We start from the raw sequence: 18,077 nt of genomic DNA on the forward strand, positions 1-18,077 counted from the left end.
CTTCTTTTTTTGTTTAGTTTTTTTTACAGCGTTTGCCGCGAAGGATAAAAAGCAGTTTATTTACAGGACGTTACAGATGCGACAATACCAAACATGGGTTTTTTTAATCAGAGGGGAAATGTGCAAAAAAGGTTTTTTAATTACTATTTTTGGGACGTTTTTCACCGTTTTCATTTTTTATGTCCCTGTAGGGAACTTGAACCTGCGATGCCTGAATCACAATGATAATACAGTGCAGTACCCCTGTACTGCACTGTATTATCACTAAAACTAGCGATCAAAGACTCTAGCAGACCTGAACGCCACTGTCTGGTTGTTATGGCGACCCATCAGGCCCTCCGCGGTTGTATAGGACGTAAGCTTACGTCCTGGGGGAAGAAGGAGCTAAGCACTGTGTGTGGCTGATGTGCAACACGTGGTCTGCTGTTGTACACGTGTGACACGTGCAGGATTTTAGGCCTTGTTCATAATGGTGTTACACGTTACAACTTCCTGTTATTTCGGACCGTTAGGCTGGGTTCACAAGGGGCCGAAATCCCACGGAAATACAGCGAGATTTCTACGGGAGAAATGCAAGGCCGCGGGTTTTGGAGCGGCTTCGCTGCCTGTATTCCGCTGCGGCTATCTCTCCCCATAGAGCAGCCGCCGCGGGAACGGGGAAAGAATTGACATGCGACGGCTTTGATTTCTGCACAGCATGTCAATTTTAGCACGACTTGGCTGCAACGTTTCGGCCGCAGTGTGTGGACGAGATTTTTGCAAATCTCATCCACTTTGCTGGCTAATCCCGGGAAAAAAAGTCACAGGCGGAATGTCCGTGCAGAAAGTCTACACGAACATTCCGCGGCAATTATGCCCCATGTGAACCCAGCCTTATAGTAGCAGAACAAGGTAATAACAGCAGCACCAGACCCTATCTTTGTCGGACTCCCAAAGCGTTCGACGCACCACATTGCCTATAATGGGGTCCATCAGGGTTCCTGTTATGGTGCCCACTGTAGTAACAAAGAAAGAGCGCAGCAGGCTGTGTTGTTCTCTCCAGAACCTGCGACAAAGATGTGAATGAGCCCTCGAAGGGGTTTCCCAGGACTACACTATTGATGACCTCAGAGGAAGCAGCAAAAATAATTTTAGTAGCCCAAGGGGAAAAAAAGCTATTAAACTACCACATACATAAAATCTCTAAAAAGTGACCAGTCCTTTAGGCCTGAAACGCTTAACACCTTGGTGACCAGCCCATAGTGTTTTTACGTCCTGCTTAAGTGGGCTTTAATCCCAGAGGACATAGAAACATGCTTCCTGCAGGGATTAAAGCCACTTGGGCTGTGGACGTGACAGCTCCATGCTGTCAGTGCCTGGAGGTAGCTGACAGCATGGAGCTGTCATCCTGGGCTGCAGGGAGTTCCCCCAGGCAATGTGATCGGGGCTATCCAATGGATAGCGCCGATCGCATTAAAGTGCAAAAAAGTTTTAAAAAGGTTAAAGATTCAGCTGCCCTGATGGATCGGATCCATGGAGGCAGCTGAGAATACTCACCCCTGTCCTCCGCGCTGTCTCCCGCTGATCTGGTCCTCCGGAACCAGACATCAGCCTTCTGCAGGTAGCCGGGAGGCAGGAGATGTCACCGGGGACCTCGGTGAGCGGTCCTCGGTCCCGTGATCGCCGCTATCCGATGAATAACGGCAATCAGAGAAAGTGTAAAAAAGTTCAAGTTTCACCTCCCATCATGGATAAGGGACCTGAAATGTATTCAGTTGTGCCCTGAAATCCAACGGGTGTTTCCTCCATTATAGGCCCAGCCATGTGTCCTGTAAGTATATTAGGGCCACAATGGGTATGTTTTTGAAAATGGGAAAACAGGGGGATCCAATTTGGGGTGAACATCTTCATTCCTATGTGTGCTGTACAAAAAAACGGTTTTTAAAATGACACAATTGCCAAAAAAATGAAAATCGTAATTTTTTCCTTCTCCTTTGCTTAGATTCATTCAAAAACTGTGCGGTCAGACAACACAGTACACCCCTAGAGGAATGTGTTAAGGGGTCTAGTTTTCAAAATGGGGTCATTTGTGGGGGTTCTCCATCGTTATGGCCGCTCAAGGGCTCTACAAGTGGGCAATGGGGCCTAAAACACCTTCAAGCAAAATGTCTTCTGAAAGCCACCGGCTACTCCTTTCAGTTTGGGCACTGTTGTGCATACAGACAGAAGATTAGGGCTACAATGGGTATGTTTTTGAACACGGGAGAAACAGCGGTATACATTTTAGGGTGCAAGTTTTCATTCCTATGTACGCTGTACAAAAAAACTGTTTTTAAAATGACGCAATTGCCCCAAAAATGAAAATCGCAATTTTTTTCCTTCTGCTTTGCTTAGATTTATTCAAATACTGTGGGGTCAGACTACGCAGTACACCCCTAGATGAATGCGGTAAGGGGTCTAGTTTTCAAAATGGAGTCATTTGTTGGGGTTCTCTGTCGTTTTGGCCGCTCAAGGGCTCTACAAAAGTGCTATGGTGCCTAAATCACCTTCAAGCAAAATGTCTGTTCTGAAAGCCACCGGCTGCTCTTTTTATTTTGGGCCCCCGTTGTACCTAAAGAGATAATAGGGTCACAACGGGTATGTTTCTGAACACAGGACAAAAAGGGGTATCTATTTTAGGATGAAAGTCTTCATTGATATGTGTGCTATACAAAAAAAAAGGTTTGTAAAATGACACAATTGCCAAAAAAAATGAAAAGCATATTTTTTTCCCTCTGCTCTGCTTAGATTCATTCAAAACCGTGGGGTCAAAATACGCAGTACACCCCTAGATGACTTCGTTAAGGGGTCTAGTTTTCAAAATGGGGTCATTTGTGGGGGTTCTATATTGTTTTGGCCGCTCAAGGGGTCTACAATTAGGCAATAGGACACCTTCAAGCAAAATCTCTGTTCTGAAAGCCACCGGCTGCTCCTTTCAGTTTGGGCCCTGTTGTGCATAGAAACATAATATTAGGGCCACAATGGGTATTTTCTGAACTCAGGACAGACGGGGGTATCGATTTTGGGGTGTAAATCCTCATTTTATGTGCACTATAGAAAAAAAAACTGCCTCTAAAATGACATATTTGCAAAAATATGCAATTTCATTTTTTCTCCTCTTAATTTCATTTAGGCCTCATGTCCACGGGGAAAATCAGATCCGCTGCAGATTCTCCATGGAGAATCTGCAGCGGGTCCCTCCTGCCCCGCGGACATGAGCGCCGAAAATAGCAATTTAAAGGCATTTACCTATCCGGCGCGGGCGACGAAGATCAGCTGTTCCTCACGGCCGGATCTTCATTTTCGGCCGGCGGATGAATTCCTGACGCCGGCGGCACGTCGCCGGCACGTCGTCGACGTGCCGCGCGCATGCGCCGGGCACATCCGCCGAGCCGAAGCAAGGGAGATGCGGCCGTGAGGAAGAGAAGAGCTTCGCGGTCCGCTGCGGGTGAGTAAATGCTTTAAATTCCTATTTTAGGTCTCCCGCGGATCCGGACGCCTTCCATAGGCTTCAATAGAAGCCCGCGGGAGCCGTCCCCGCGGGAGACCCGCATGAAAATGGAGCATGGTCCAGATTTTTTCATGCTCCATTTTTTTTTAAATCACTTTTATTGACGATCCGCGGGTATTTATGTACCCGCGGGTGGTCAATGCATCCCTATGGGGTGCGGATCCGCATGCAGGAAATCCGCTGCGGATCCTAAATCCTATTTTCCCCGTGGACATGAGCCCTAACTCCTGAAAAAATAAACGTGGATTCAAAATCCTCCTGACCCCCTCAGTGAATACATTAAGGGGTGTCGTTTTTAAAATGGGGTCATTTGTGGGGGTATCGATCATTCGGACACCTATGAGCCTTTACAATATTGGCTTGGTGCAGGAAAACAAAGTGTTCCTCAAAATGTTGATAATCAATGTTAAATTTGTACGTCTCCTAAATGGTTAAAAAAATAAAAGCTTTTCAAATGTGCTCCTGAATAAAGTAAACAAATGGAAATATATATCTTATCAAAAATGTGTACAGTATATTTGCACATATTTGTTATATTACAATTGAAAATGTGAAAAAAATTAGTTTTAAAAAAAAATTTCCCAATTTTGGCGCTTTTAATAAATATACACAAATTCTATCGGAGTATTTTCACCACCTAAATGAAGTACAATATGTGGTGAAAAAACAATGTCAGAATCACTTGGATATGCAAAACCTTTACGGAGTTATTCTATGTTAAAGTGACACATGTCAGATTTCCAAAATTTGGCCTGGTCATTAAGGCGCAAAAAGGCTTGGTCACTAAGGGGTTAAGGCAAGGGCGTAGCTATAAAGGGTGCAGGGGTAGCAGTTGCTACCGGGCCCTGGAGCCTTAAAGGGTCCAAAGGCCCCTCGATCACATAAGAAGACACCAGTATTATAAACAATACATGGTAAGTAGGGGGACTGTAACAGATTTTGCATCGGGGCCCAAGAGCTTCTAGTTACACCTCTGACTTAAGGGGTTAAGAAATCAATCAGCGCAGAATGCTTGACCTAACATACATAGTGTTAGCAGATGGACGTTCACTTTAACTTCACAATTTTCTTTGGCAGGAAGAGCAAAATAGGCTTCTATTATAATATATGGAAAAATAAGTAAAGTGTCAGTAACACATTACTGTGACTCGATACTGTTACCGACGGGCAATGTATCACTAAAACTTGGTGGCATGAGGCTCGCTTAGTAATGGGGTACAAATGACTAAATCTGCATATTTATCTTTCATGCTTCGTCTACAGGGTAATCAAGACTTGTTCAAAAATGGTGACAAATGTGATTTTGCTCGGGGTAATTGACTGTTAAGGACAGAAGGGCATGTTTGTAATCCACTAATTGAGCATTAAAGTACATAACTATCAATTAAGGTCAGATACTCTCTCAGTCGTGTAGGGAGGAACAGTTTAAAAGACAGACCTCAAAAAATGGCTTGAAATACGTCCCGAGAGCCGACAGCCGGTTCAGAAAAGATGGACCTGCCGAGAATATCTGACCAAACGTTCTTCTAGTCGAGGATATTTTATTGATTTGTCTCCTCTTTGATGGAAGCGGCGGCTGAGAACCCATCACTGGACACCTACGCCAAAGACTCTTTGTGGACTCTATCAAGATAGTGATCAAAAGATGGCTGCAAACCAAACTGATATTGAACCTGGAAGTAATGGAACCGAGACTCTAGATAAGACGGCACTTTTTGATATTCCCATATTGGTTTCGGTCACGATCATCTGCATTCTGCTCTTTCTATTGGGTGTGACGGGAAACCTGATAACCATCTTAATCTTTAAGAGGTATAAGGACATGAGGTCCACCGTTAACATGTACCTCACCAGTATGGCAGCGTCGGACATTTTGATCTTTCTTGGTCTGCCATCCGATTTGTACAGAATTTGGAAATATAGACCCTATATTTTTGGTAACTTTTTCTGCAAGTTTTTAGTTTACCTTAGTGAGTCCTGCACATACTGTACAATTCTTCACATCACCACTGTAAGCGTAGAAAGGTATCTCGCCATTTGTTTCCCCTTTAAGGCCAAAATCATGATCACTAAGAAGAGAGTGAAGATCATCATCATATTCCTGTGGCTCCTTGCCTTTGTCACTGCCGGACCAATTTTGTCCCTTTTCGGTGTAGAACATCTTAATGGAACTCAACCAGAGGAGACCAAGGAATGCACATACATGAAACATACTGCCGAGAGTGGCCTTCTTGAGGCCATGACTTGGGTCTCCACTGTATATTTTTTTATCCCTGTCTTTTTTCTGACACGACTTTATGGTCTCATGTGTAGGAAGCTTTGGAAGAACAAGCATGAAATACAGGCTCCCAATGCAGCCAATAGAGGGAAACAACACAAACAGACGGTAAAAATGTTGGGTAAGTCACCGCCATAAAGATGTTTTACCATAAGAAACTGAAGCAAAACAACCCTTAATCCCAGTATATGCATCTATTGTCACTGGTTCCCACTTGGTTATTTTATAACGTAGATTATTTATAAAAGGTTAGCATACTGTATATCACGGAGGTCTACCTGGGCTGGTGGCAATGACTAAAAATTAATTTTCAAAATGAACTCTTATCTTCTTTCAGCTTTTATTTTCGTTTAGTTTAGCATAGTTTACATAAGTGTTTAGCAATCACATTACAATATAATCATAGTATGACTAAAAGGGGTTGTCCCGCGCCGAAAGATAAAATTTTTTTTTTTGCCCAGTCCCCAAGTACCTGCAAAGGAAAACCGCTGACATGTGTTATTAAAAAAAAAAAAATTCCCTTACCTGAATCCCCGTTCAGCAACTTTAAAAAATCTTCTGTCCAAGATGGCTGCCGCTGGTCTTCTCCCACAGTGCACCGTGGATGTTCTTCTGCTGTCTGCGCTCCACTGCCAATTCCAGCCACCTCATTGGCTGATCGGCACCATGTGACGGGGGTGAAGCTACGCGATGACGCTGAGAAGGGGGAGGAGCCAGGACACAGCTCGTGAGCCCGGACCATCTAGGAGAAGAATCCTCTGTGAGCTAGCGCGACTGTTCCTGCGACCAGAGAAGAAGTTTGTTTGTCGCCATGGAGACGGGGACGCCAACACTGGGAGGGGGTAAGTATATAACTTCTGTATGGCCAATATTTAATGCACGATGTATATTACAAAGTGCATTAATATGGCCATATAGAAGTGCATAACTGCACTTGCTGTTGCGGGACAACCGCTTTTAATACAAGTGCCAAACAAGGCATGTTTTTGATAAATGAAACAGTTTGTTAACAAGTTACAGATCCCCATTTAGTCGTTATTTGGTAGAATGATACTTTTGTACATGTTAGGGGATTTCTGGATATTTAGTGGCCTGGCCAGGGCCTCTTTCGTATCTTTATATGGAAACGGAAGTGTGGAGGAAGGTAGAAGAGGGGGGGGGGGGGGTCCCATCTCTCGTGGGGTTATCACCCAAAACACATCGTGCAGAGTAGTGTAGAAATATTTCATATCAAGATTTATAAGGAAATTAAGGATCTGTTGTATTGAGAGGGCATAATATAGCACACCCATGGGTTCCAGACTCTCCGAAAAACCTCATGGTGGTCTAACAATATTGAAGTTAGTTTTTCATTTATGAGCTACCAATTTAATCTTTTTACCTCAAAAAAATTCAAAGAACCCTCTTATCAGGATTGAGCTATGGTCTGTTTGGTGGCTAAAAAAAAAGAAAGTGATTCGTCTCTGTGAATTTCCAGAGATATTTGTTTCCGTCTATTTAGTAGGGCTTCCCAAGAATTTTTTCAAATGTTACAGCCGGTCACTGAAAAAATTTATTGGTGAGCTCTGATCCATAGCCTTTTGACTGGAGCATGACCACCAAATCTGAATCATGTCTCCAGGAACTTGAAAGCCTCTTAAGCAATGTGACGAGTAATCTGGAAGCGCATGGGCTATTCGGGTGGGGACTAGATACCATCTGAATGATATCTTATAAGATGTTTCTAACATTAGAGTATTTTGAGCGCTTTTGTTGGTTGACTCGTCATCAGTAAGAGAATTGCCTATCTTCGTCTCTCATCTAGATACATAGCTTAGTTGGGTGAGGTAGGAGGAGTGGACTAATTTAAAATACATTTTTGAGATGATGGCTCTAGCGTGAGGATATTTGAGACAAAAAGTTGCCAAGGGAGTTAGGGATATTGGGGAGGTAGTGTTTTTTAAAAGGGTTGACATGAAGTGTTTTATTTGCAGATATCTGAATATTAATGAGGGGGGGGGGGTAATTGATGATTTTTCTGAAGAGTAGTGAATGGGGTGACTCCTTTCTTTGAGAATAAGTGGTAGACTCTAGTAATACCCCTGTCTGTCCAAGCCCGAAAAGCCCAGAGAGTTTCATTTCCAGGAGGAAAAAGGGGATTCTGCAAAAGTGGTAGGAGGGGCAGGTGAGGTGAAATCAGGCCCCCTGAGTTCTTTATAGAGTCCCAAATTTTAGGACGTGTTTTGTGATAGGATTGGTAAGCATTTGCTGGAGGGGTCCATAAAATAGATTGGGTTTTAAGAGGGTGCAATTCAGGGGCCTCTAAGGATAGCCAGAGGGGGGTATTTTCTTGTGAACGAAGTAGGGCTAATTGGGCTATTTGGGCCCCCTGATAGTATTTTAGAATATTAGGAACCCCTAGCCCTTCTTGCTGTCTATGTCTGTGAAGAGTAGAATGTGAGACTCTTGGGATTGAGTCCTCCAATACAAAACAGAGCAATATCTGTTGGAATATTTTTAAAATATGTCTTGGAACCGAGACCGGAAGAGCCCTAAATAAATAGAGAGGTTTAGGGAGAAAAGTCATTTTCAAGGAATTCACCCTTGCAATGCAGGATATTTCATAACATTTCCAGCTTTCTAGGAGTAGTCAAAGTTTCCGAAGAAGAGGGGGGTAGTTTTGTGCGTATAATGTGGAGTAATTATTAGTAAGTCCCAATCCTAGGTAGTCTAGTGATTCCGAAACCCATTGGAATGGGAAGTTTGATTGGAGTTGCAAGACTACAAGCGGAGGTAAAGTGAGGTTAAAGGCTCTGAATTTGGCATAGTTCATTTTTAATCCCGATATGGACCCAAACTTGGACAGTTCTGCACTAAATTAGGGATACTGATATGAGGGGAGGATATTAACAATAGAGTATCATCAGTGTACAGGCTGATTTTATGTTGTACTGAGGCAATTTCGATCCTTGTGATATTCAGATTGTTTCGGATTTTCATTGCTAACGGTTCTATAGCCAATATAAACGGGAGGCTTCTTAAGCCATTCCGAAGCATTTGTAGAGCATCTAGAACTGAGAACTAATGCTTTCTTAAGGAGTAATTAAATTTCAAACCATAGGAGCGTGAAGTCAAAATGTCATGTCATGTGTTACATAACTACGGTGGGTATTTTGGGGTTTTCAGTAGACGTTTTTTTTATAGATTGGTACGGTGGACTACCCCTCCCTATTGATGCCCATAGTCATGTTTCAGGGTGGCCTCACACGAGCATGTTTTTGTGCGTGCATACGCATGCACAAAAACACACTTGTATTTGCAACATTGCATTCCTTATGGTGTGTGCACATGTCCGTGCTTTACAGGCATGTGCCTACAAAGATAGGACATGCGTACACCATAGGGAATGCACGCATTGTTTTCAATGGAGCCGCAGCTGCTGCCGGCAGGTCCATTGAAAACAATGATCTCCTGGGACCCCTAAATTATTTTTCAGGGAAGGACTTTACATAAAAGCCCTTCCCTGAAAAAGACACATTTTAGTGTTAAAAAAATAAATACTTACCCCTCTGCCGCTGCCGTCACCCCCGTGGGGATGAAGAACACATCTGACGCATGCAGCAGATGTTTCCTTCATCCGCGCTAGTTAAAAGAATTCCCTGCTGCTACATCTGCCACATCTTTGACAGATGCAGCAGAGGAATTCTTCAATTCTCTATCGCAGCTGTCACTCATGTCAGCTGCAGTAGAGGATTCTGCTGCTAATTGATTTCAGGGAAGGGCTTTAAATATAGGCCCTTCCCTGAAAATCAAGTAAAAACAAACAAAAAAAACATACTTACCTCCCTTCAGCTGCCGGGCTCAGCAGCGTCTTCTCTAGGCTGTCCCCGACTCTCTAGTGCTGATCTTTCAGCAGCAGGGATTTAAAATCCCCACTTGCTGAAAGAGCTGTTTGTGATTGGCTGACGTGCTCAGCCAATCACAGGCAGCTCTCGAGGAATAATTGACGACAAAGTTTTTCAGTACATTGTGTGATACATTATATAGTACCAACGCGTCCCGCAGAAAAAAAAAGCCCTCATACAGCGAGGTCTATGGATGATTTTTTAAAAGGGGGGAGGAAAAAACGAAAATAGGGGGAAAAAAGGGCCGGGGCCTTAAGGGGTTAATATGTTAAAAAATCTGATCTTTTAGATATTTATAAAAGAAAACCAAAAAGCTAAATCCACTGTGATAATTCTTCCGATAGTCATATTGGACCACATTCTCTGTGAGTTGTCCCACATACCAGACAGCGCTGTAATACGGGAATATTTATGATGGAAGTTTCTCGGTTACAAAAAGAAATAAAGATAAAAGCATTTTCCAGCCTTGTTCTACCAGCAGGTCATAGAGTAGGTTTCTAGAGTGTCCCGTCCAGAACACAATGTAACCAGATGATCAAAGACATCTACAGCACGGTGTGTTATGCCAGCTGTGGGGCCGGCGCTCGCAGAAGGTACTGTTCATTTCTCTTTCGTGGAAACTTTTTTTTATAGTACAACCTCGTCTATTAGTAATAGCAAAAATCTGTAACACATCCCGCCATGGCCTCAGGCAGAAGCACGAATGTCAGTGAGAGGCAAGTCATTAGATAAAGGCTGGAGAAGACTATGTGGAATCACATTTTATGCAGAATGAGGTCCAGAAGGAACAAATGAAGCAAAACCGAGTTTGTCATTTAACGCTTTGTGGTGGCATAACTTGTGCTTCGGCTGATGCCTCGGACGTGCTACGGAAACCGTTTCCAGTCACTAGTGCCATCACTATCTGGATCCTGTCTTCAAAAGTGACAAATATATAAAAAATGGCTGTTTGTATGTGTGACTATGGCCCCCTGCATTACAAAACGCAATCCTAGGCAGACGGCCGCGATTTGTCCGTGTGAAATCACACGCGGAAAACAAATCGCGGCATGTTCTATTTCTGTGTGGGTCTCGCAGAGGCCCGCACAGAAATGTCAGTGAAGACCGCCGACTCCGCTCTGCGCATGCGCCGGCTGTCCGGCAGCCGGCACATCGCAGAGCTTCGGAGACGCCAGGAACGGGTGAGCCGCAGGCCTCTGCAGCGGCACGGGTCCGCATCCTGCGCGAGAATTCTCACAGCAGGATCCGACCCGGCCATCTGCAGGCGGCCTATGGGTGTGAATAGTGATTTGAATCCACATTAGGTCTCCGTTCTAACCCTGCTTCTACCCAAAATTTAAAGGGGACATGTTTTCATTAGAACCTATTGAAAGATGATGTCATTGGAAGTCACTTGACCACTGCAGTTAATCAAAGGCTGTGGGGTCACTTTCCTAAGCTCCTGGCATTATGGTGCCGAGGATACGAGTGCTGATGCCAGGAGAATAGATGGTGATGCTGTGGAGGTCAGTTGACTTCTGGTGACATCTTCCAAAACAAATACCGGGAGGATGTTGGGGTGTATCACTTGATGCCCGCGGCAGAGGGCAGGTAAGTACTGCTCTTTTTGATACCACAGTTGGAGCTACTGGACAACCCCTGTAAATATCCCTCATTATAGGTTTCCTTTAAATTTAGTGGTGGCCATATAAGGCTCTGTTCACACCTCTCCAGGCGGGAGGTTCAGTCATAAATGTTAGAGATGATGAACACCATGGCAAAAACTCAACAGGAACCATTCAACGGAGTTCATCATTGTGCCTATCACATGACGGATCCAGCACCCAATTATTTTTGCTTTTCTGTTTCAATAGGCAATTAGGTTAAATGAGTTTAATATGTGCCACATTCGTGCGCAGTACACACGAAAATAGAACATGCCGCTTCTTTTTTGCATAAATGAAATGTGCATGGTCATGGGAATGAACACACAATACACTGTGAAAATGTGTGAATAAGCCCTTATGCCTACAGCTCCTTAGCAGACCTATGTGTCTCCATGGTAACAGACTACAAACAAACCCTGTAGTCCAGCTCTTCAGTGGCACTCCCTTCCACCCACGTATTCTTAAAAACATTTAGTAGAAGAAATACGGGTAAATCATTTTAAAGACTATTAGCAGTTCCTTCACTTTTAGACGCAATGAAGAAATTAAAAGGGTTTTCAGGGCTATTTTTATTGATGGCCTATCCTCAGCATAGGTCATCAATAGTTGATCAGTTGGGATCCACCTGTGAGAACTCCTGCCGATCAGCAGTTCGGGTGCCTCCTTACATCAGCACTGGGTATGGAGCGGAAGCAGATAGCTCTGACCTGTTTAGTGGTCGGCACTGGTAATTACGGGCACAGCTGTCAACGATTTTAATGGCAGCTACGTCTACAATTACCAGCATCGGCCACTACACAGCAATATGCTTCTGCTCCGTACCCTGCGTTGTGGCGCTGACAATGGGCGTCTAAACTCGATAAACATAGCCTGGAAACCCCCTTTAACTCCTTAAGGACATTGCCTTTTTTAGGCTTAAAGGGGTTGTCCCGCGGCAGCAAGTGGGTCTATACACTTCTGTATGGCCATATTAATGCACTTTGTAATGTACATTGTGCATTAATTATGAGCCATACAGAAGTTATAAAAAGTTTTTCACTTACCTGCTCCGCTGCTGGCGTCCTCGTCTCCATGGTTGCCGTCTAATTTTCGCCATCTAAAATGGCCTAATGGCCAAATTAGACGCGCTTGCGCAGTCCAGGTCTTCTCCTGTTCTCTATGGGGCTCCGTGTAGCTCCGTGTAGCTCCGCCCCGTCACGTGCCGATTCCAGCCAATCAGGAGGCTGGAATCGGCAATGGACCGCACAGAAGAGCTGCGGTCCACGGAGGTAGAGGATCCCGGCGGCCATCTTCACCGGTAAGTATAGAAGTCACCGGAGCGCGGGGATTCAGGTAAGCGCTGTCCGGTGTTCTTTTTTAACCCCTGCATCGGGGTTGTCTCGCGCCGAACGGGGGGGGGGGGGTTGAAAAAAAAAAAACCCATTTCGGCGCGGGACAACCCCTTTAAGGACGCAATGATTTTTGGCAAATTTTAATCTCCATTTTTCAAAAGCCATAACGTTTTTATTTTTCCATTTATGTCGACGTATAAGGGCTTGTTTTTTGCATGGCAAACTGTCGCTTTTATTGGTGCCATTTTTGGGTACATGCTCCTTTCTTTTAGTCTGATGTATTCATGAGCAGACAGACAGCTGACGGACACCAGATACTACACCAAACTGGAGCAACACCCGACCCAAAAATATGTGAGGGAATTGAGAAGGGTCATCAGAAGTCTGTCTGAGGGCTCCACAAAACTTCAGAACCTCAAGGTTGGAACATTCTACATGCTTCCCAAACTACACAAAGCTGGCAACCCAGGCAGGCCAATTATCTCAGGTGTGGGAACCTGCACTGAAGGAATCTCAGGATGGGTGGAAGGCGTCTTCAAACCACTGGTGAGAAGCACAACCAGCTACTTGTAAGACACCATGGACCTACTAAACAAACTGTCAACCGTAGGTCCCCTCCCCAATAGCACCATCCTGGCCACTATGGATGGGGAGTCCTTATACTCCAATATCCCACACGAAGATGGACTGACCGCCTGCCAGGAACACCTTGAGGCCAATGGGGTTGCCTCAGAATCCGTGTTACAACTCACAAGATTCATCCTCACATACAATTATTTCTCCTTTGGCAAAGAGATATTCCTGCAACTTACTGGGACTGCTATGGGCAGTAAAATGGCACCAAAATATGCCAACCTCTTTATGGCAAAACTGGAAAATGATTTTCTGGCCTCCAGCTCCAGCAAACCATTGGCCTACTTCCGCTACATTGATGACATCATAAATAATCATCTGGACCAACACCGAACAAGAAGTAATAAAATTTCATGAGAGATTCAATGCATTCCACCCCACCATAAACCTCATATTAAGTTACTCGCATACAGAAATCAACTTTTTGGACACCACCATAAAGATTTCAAACAACTCAATACAGACATCCCTATACCGAAAACCGATTGATCGGCCTGCATACCTCAGATGGGACAGTTACGATCCTAAGCACAGCAAAAAGTCCATTGTCTACAGCCAGGCCATCAGATATAACCAGATTTGCTCCAACCCAACATTTACACAATCTCAAAAAAACATTTTTAAATCAGGGCTACCATCCCACCTCAATGGATGACCAAATGAACAAAGTCACCAGGATACCCAGGAATTAACTAGTCCGATACACAGAGAAGGAAAGAAACACTCGTGTACCTCTAGTAGTGACCTACAAATCCACAGCTAGAGGTGCTAAGGAAGACTGCAAAGAAACTCCACCATACCCTACACAAGTATGACCATCTGAAAACCATATTTCCGGACCCTCACCTCCTGTGTTACAGGCAACTTCCAAATTTGAGGAACTTTATAATCAGGAGTGCATTGCCCTCTGACACACAAAAAGGAATTTATCCCTGTAATGTCAGGGGCTGCAAGACCTGCTCACATGTACTGACTGCGGACAGGATACGGATCCCCAACATACAGCAGTAGTATAAGATCCCGGGGACATTTACATGATCCGGTGCAGTAAATGTCCTGTTGCGGGCCTTTATGTTGGGGAAACGGCAAAAACTGAAAGCGGGAATGAGATCCCATCGCCACACGATTAATAACAGAAAGAGAGAAGTGGCCAAGCACTTTTCTAACCATGGACATGACATAGGAGATATGAGAGTTTTAAAGGGGTTGTCCCGCGAAAGCAAGTGGGTCTATACACTTCTGTATGGCCATATTAATGCACTTTGTAATGTACATTGTGCTTTAATTATGAGCCATACAGAAGTTATCAGAAGTTATTCACTTACCTGCTCCGTTGCTGGCACCCCCGTCTCCATGGTGCCGTCTAATTTTCAGCGTCTAATCGCCAGATTAGACGCGCTTGCGCAGTCCGGTCTTCTGCTTTTCTGAATGAGGCCACTCGTGCCGGAGAGCGGCTCCTTGTAGCTCCGCCCCATCACGTGCCGATTCCAGCCAATCAGGAGGCTGGAATCGGCAATGGACCGCACAGAAGCCCTGCGGTCCACCGAGGGAGAAGATCCCGGCGGCCATCTTCAACCGGTAAGTAAGAAGTCACCGGAGCGCGGGGATTAAGGTAAGCGCTGTGCGCTGTGCGTTTCGGCGCGGGACAACCCCTTTAATATTGAAGGGTGGTTTCAAGTCACAAAACCACAGAAGAATTTGGGAATATAAATTGATAACAACCTTTGACCCGCTGAATACTGGGTTAAATTGTTCCCCAGGATTTATGCGTGAATGGGAAGTGTGAGATATTTATTGCACAGATAACGACGCCCATAAACAGTAATTCAGGGACCATAAACTTTCACTCCCTTATCAGTGTCTAGTTAAAAATGTTTGTGTACCTCTTGCAGCATTCCTGGCCTTACAAACCCCCCAACAGTAATTCAGAGACCATAAAACTGTAACTCCCTTATCAGTATCTAGTCAAAAAAGTTTGCTTTCTGTTGCAGTATTCCTTTTGGGCTCCCACACACTTGCAATTGCGTTTTTTGTTAACGCGATTGTCAATGGGACTTTCTAGTGTAAAAAAACGCAATGCAGCGCACGCAACTGCGTTTTTAGTGCATTGCGTTGCGTTTTTAACATTAGAAAGTCTTATTGACAATCACGTTAACAAAAAACACAATCGCAAGTGTGTGGGAGCCCTTTAAGTGCAAACCAATCCCATCCATATCTGTGCCTTGTCCTAAGTATGTATGTTATAAGTGTGTATAAATATTCATGCCTCTTCAGATCTATTCCATTTTAGCCTGACGAAGAGCCCAAGAGGTTCGCAAGTTTGCTATTACAGCATGTATTTTTGTTAGCCATTAAAAGGTATCATATCTACAAGATTACTTGGTTTCTCTTGCTAGGAACAATCACACTTTGCTCTACTGGCTAACACGGTACCAAACCTTTGTTTTCAACTTATTGTACGCGTCGTTACGGATACGGCGATACCATACATTATTTTTATCTTTTTTTTTTTTTACACATTTTATGACCCTGTGGAGTACCAGCTCTGATTGCTATGATAAGACATTGCAGGACTTCTGTAACTGTACGCCCTGTTGCGCTAAGTACCTCCCTGTCAGGACATACAGTTACGCCCTGTGGCGGGAAGGGGTTAAAGAAATAGCTGTGGAGAAAATAACCATTATCAGTTATACAGTTATTATTATGGCAGCAATATTTCCATATCACAGACGTATATAACCGCTTTGTGTTTTCCAGCTGTCGTGGTGCTCTCCTTTGTGCTGTGCTGGTTGCCCTTCCATATTGGCCGGATCTTGTTTGCCTGGGGTGGACTAGAAAAAGAAAGGCTTTATCACCTCTCACAGTACTTCAACCTCATCTCTATGGTTCTGTTTTACCTGAGTGCCTCCATTAACCCCATGCTGTACAACATTATGTCACAAAAATACAGGGCTGCCATGAGGAAAATCCTCAGTCCGAGGGAAGATCAGCAATCCAGGAACATGCAAAGAAGTGAGCAGTCATCTCTGGAAGGGACAAAGATTACTTCTTTCATGTAGCACAAGTTCATCCAATAAAGGGAAGTAATGCTGTAATTGTAAAGTAATTGAGTAGGGGGTCGGATCCGATGGCCATGGAGGTCCCTTCCAACTCTACCATTCTAGGAATTGGAAAACCAGGACCCATTTATACGCTTGAACTTTTAGCCATACCTTGATGCAATGAGAACAGAGCGGCTATGAACTGCCATACAGGGTCCATTCACACGACCTTACCCTTGTACATGGATCCTTAGATAGAAAAACATGGTTTCCTCTACCGGCAGAGATATTGGCATGGTTTTGTTTGGCCATGGTGGCCATATTTGCAACTGACAGAAGGATCTGCAGCCATATTGGTTGTGAACTTCTTAGAAACTGATTATTCTCATTTTTGCTAGTATATGGATACAGTTACCAAGTGTTGATGAAGAACTGTTAATAGCTATTCTACATTGATTTAGGGCCATTTTACACAAGCTGGTAACTCTGGTGCATTTCTATGCCTACATTACTTTGGAAATCCTAGCTCGAACATGGTTCTAATCACTCAAGCAACATCCGGTGGACCTAGGATGTTGTTAGCTGAGCTAATCAGATCCATGGTCAGGGCAGGATTTATGCCTTATGCTCCTGTGAAATTGGCCTTAGGATCTGCTTTATAACCTCTTCATTGTCGCCTTCACCATTATTATCCTCTGTAGGAAAAAATACAATTAATCTGGACTCTGCCAAAGGAAGATGAAAAATGAAAGTGGCGGATAAGTCATTAAGCTTCCGTTGCCATTAAAAAGAGTTTGTTCCTAGATTTAAAGGCACACTGACATCAGAAAGGAGTCATCTCGTACACTCAATATTGATGGAAACAAAGTTTATTTATGTCTTTTTTTTCTGCATTACTAAGTAAATAAAAAAGTACAAAATAGTTAAAACTTCTGTAGCAATCAGCACAAATGAGAAACCTCTTGGATGTAGAGTAGAGATGCGCGAGCGTACTCGTTTCAGGTGTTTTTGCACTCGAGCACTGCTTTTTCCGAGTAACTGACTACTCGGACAAAAAGATTCGGGGGGCGCCGGGGGTGAGCGGGGGGTTGCAGAGGGGAGTGGGGGGAGAGAGAGAGCTCCCCCCTGTTCCCTACTGCTACCCTCCGCTCCACCACGCCGCCCCCCGAATCTTTTCGTCCGAGTAGTCAGTTACTCGGAAAAAGCGGTGCTCGAGTGCAAAAACACCCGAAAAGAGTACGTTCGCTCATCTCTAATGGAGAGGACACGGTTTACTGCTGCAGTAAGACGACGATGTTACCTGCAAAGTAATCTCATTAAAATGCTAATACCCTTTTACATGCGATGATTATCGTACAGGTTCCCGCACTCCTGTAGTAGTTTGGACGATAATCATCCCACGCAAAAACGCATACAGTGACTGAACGAGAATTGCAGAAAACTGGATGTGTCATTCAGTGTAAACCGCAGTCGGCCACTTCTGAACAAGTGTCTGCTTACTGTGAATAGAGGCGGACAGGGGAGGACGCTCCCCGACCCTCCTGTGAGTGATGCCAGCGATACTCCTATGTAACAGCACAGGAGCGAGCATCACCGGGACGAGGTGTCGGGGAGCGTTTGGTTGACAGCTCCTCCCGTGTAAAAGGACCAGTAGTGGAGCATTGGTCTCGAGAAACCTAGCCACAGATAGGCTGGACGGAAGGTCACTGACTGGTAAAAAAAAAATAAAATTACC

General features: G+C 44.3%; 1 protein-coding gene across 1 annotated transcript; it reads left to right on the forward strand.

Moving 5' to 3' along the window:
* The first annotated feature begins 5,174 nt into the window (after positions 1 to 5,174).
* Positions 5,175 to 16,360, forward strand: LOC136581137 (growth hormone secretagogue receptor type 1-like). Its single transcript, XM_066582121.1, has 2 exons — positions 5,175 to 5,928; positions 16,059 to 16,360. Exons 1-2 carry the CDS (start codon positions 5,175 to 5,177, stop codon positions 16,358 to 16,360), a joined length of 1,056 nt encoding a protein of 351 aa, XP_066438218.1.
* The last annotated feature ends 1,717 nt before the right edge of the window (positions 16,361 to 18,077 follow it).

The sequence above is a fragment of the Eleutherodactylus coqui genome, chromosome 10 (assembly GCF_035609145.1).
Source record: "Eleutherodactylus coqui strain aEleCoq1 chromosome 10, aEleCoq1.hap1, whole genome shotgun sequence".
NCBI lineage: Eukaryota > Metazoa > Chordata > Amphibia > Anura > Eleutherodactylidae > Eleutherodactylus > Eleutherodactylus coqui.

Excerpts from the sequence above, each read along its gene's own strand:
- LOC136581137 (XM_066582121.1), top strand. The coding sequence starts at position 5,175 with ATGGCTGCAAACCAAACTGATATTGAACCTGGAAGTAATGGAACCGAG. Across the intron at positions 5,929-16,058 it reads ACAGACGGTAAAAATGTTGG|CTGTCGTGGTGCTCTCCTTT; the intron begins GTAAGTCACCGC and ends TGTGTTTTCCAG.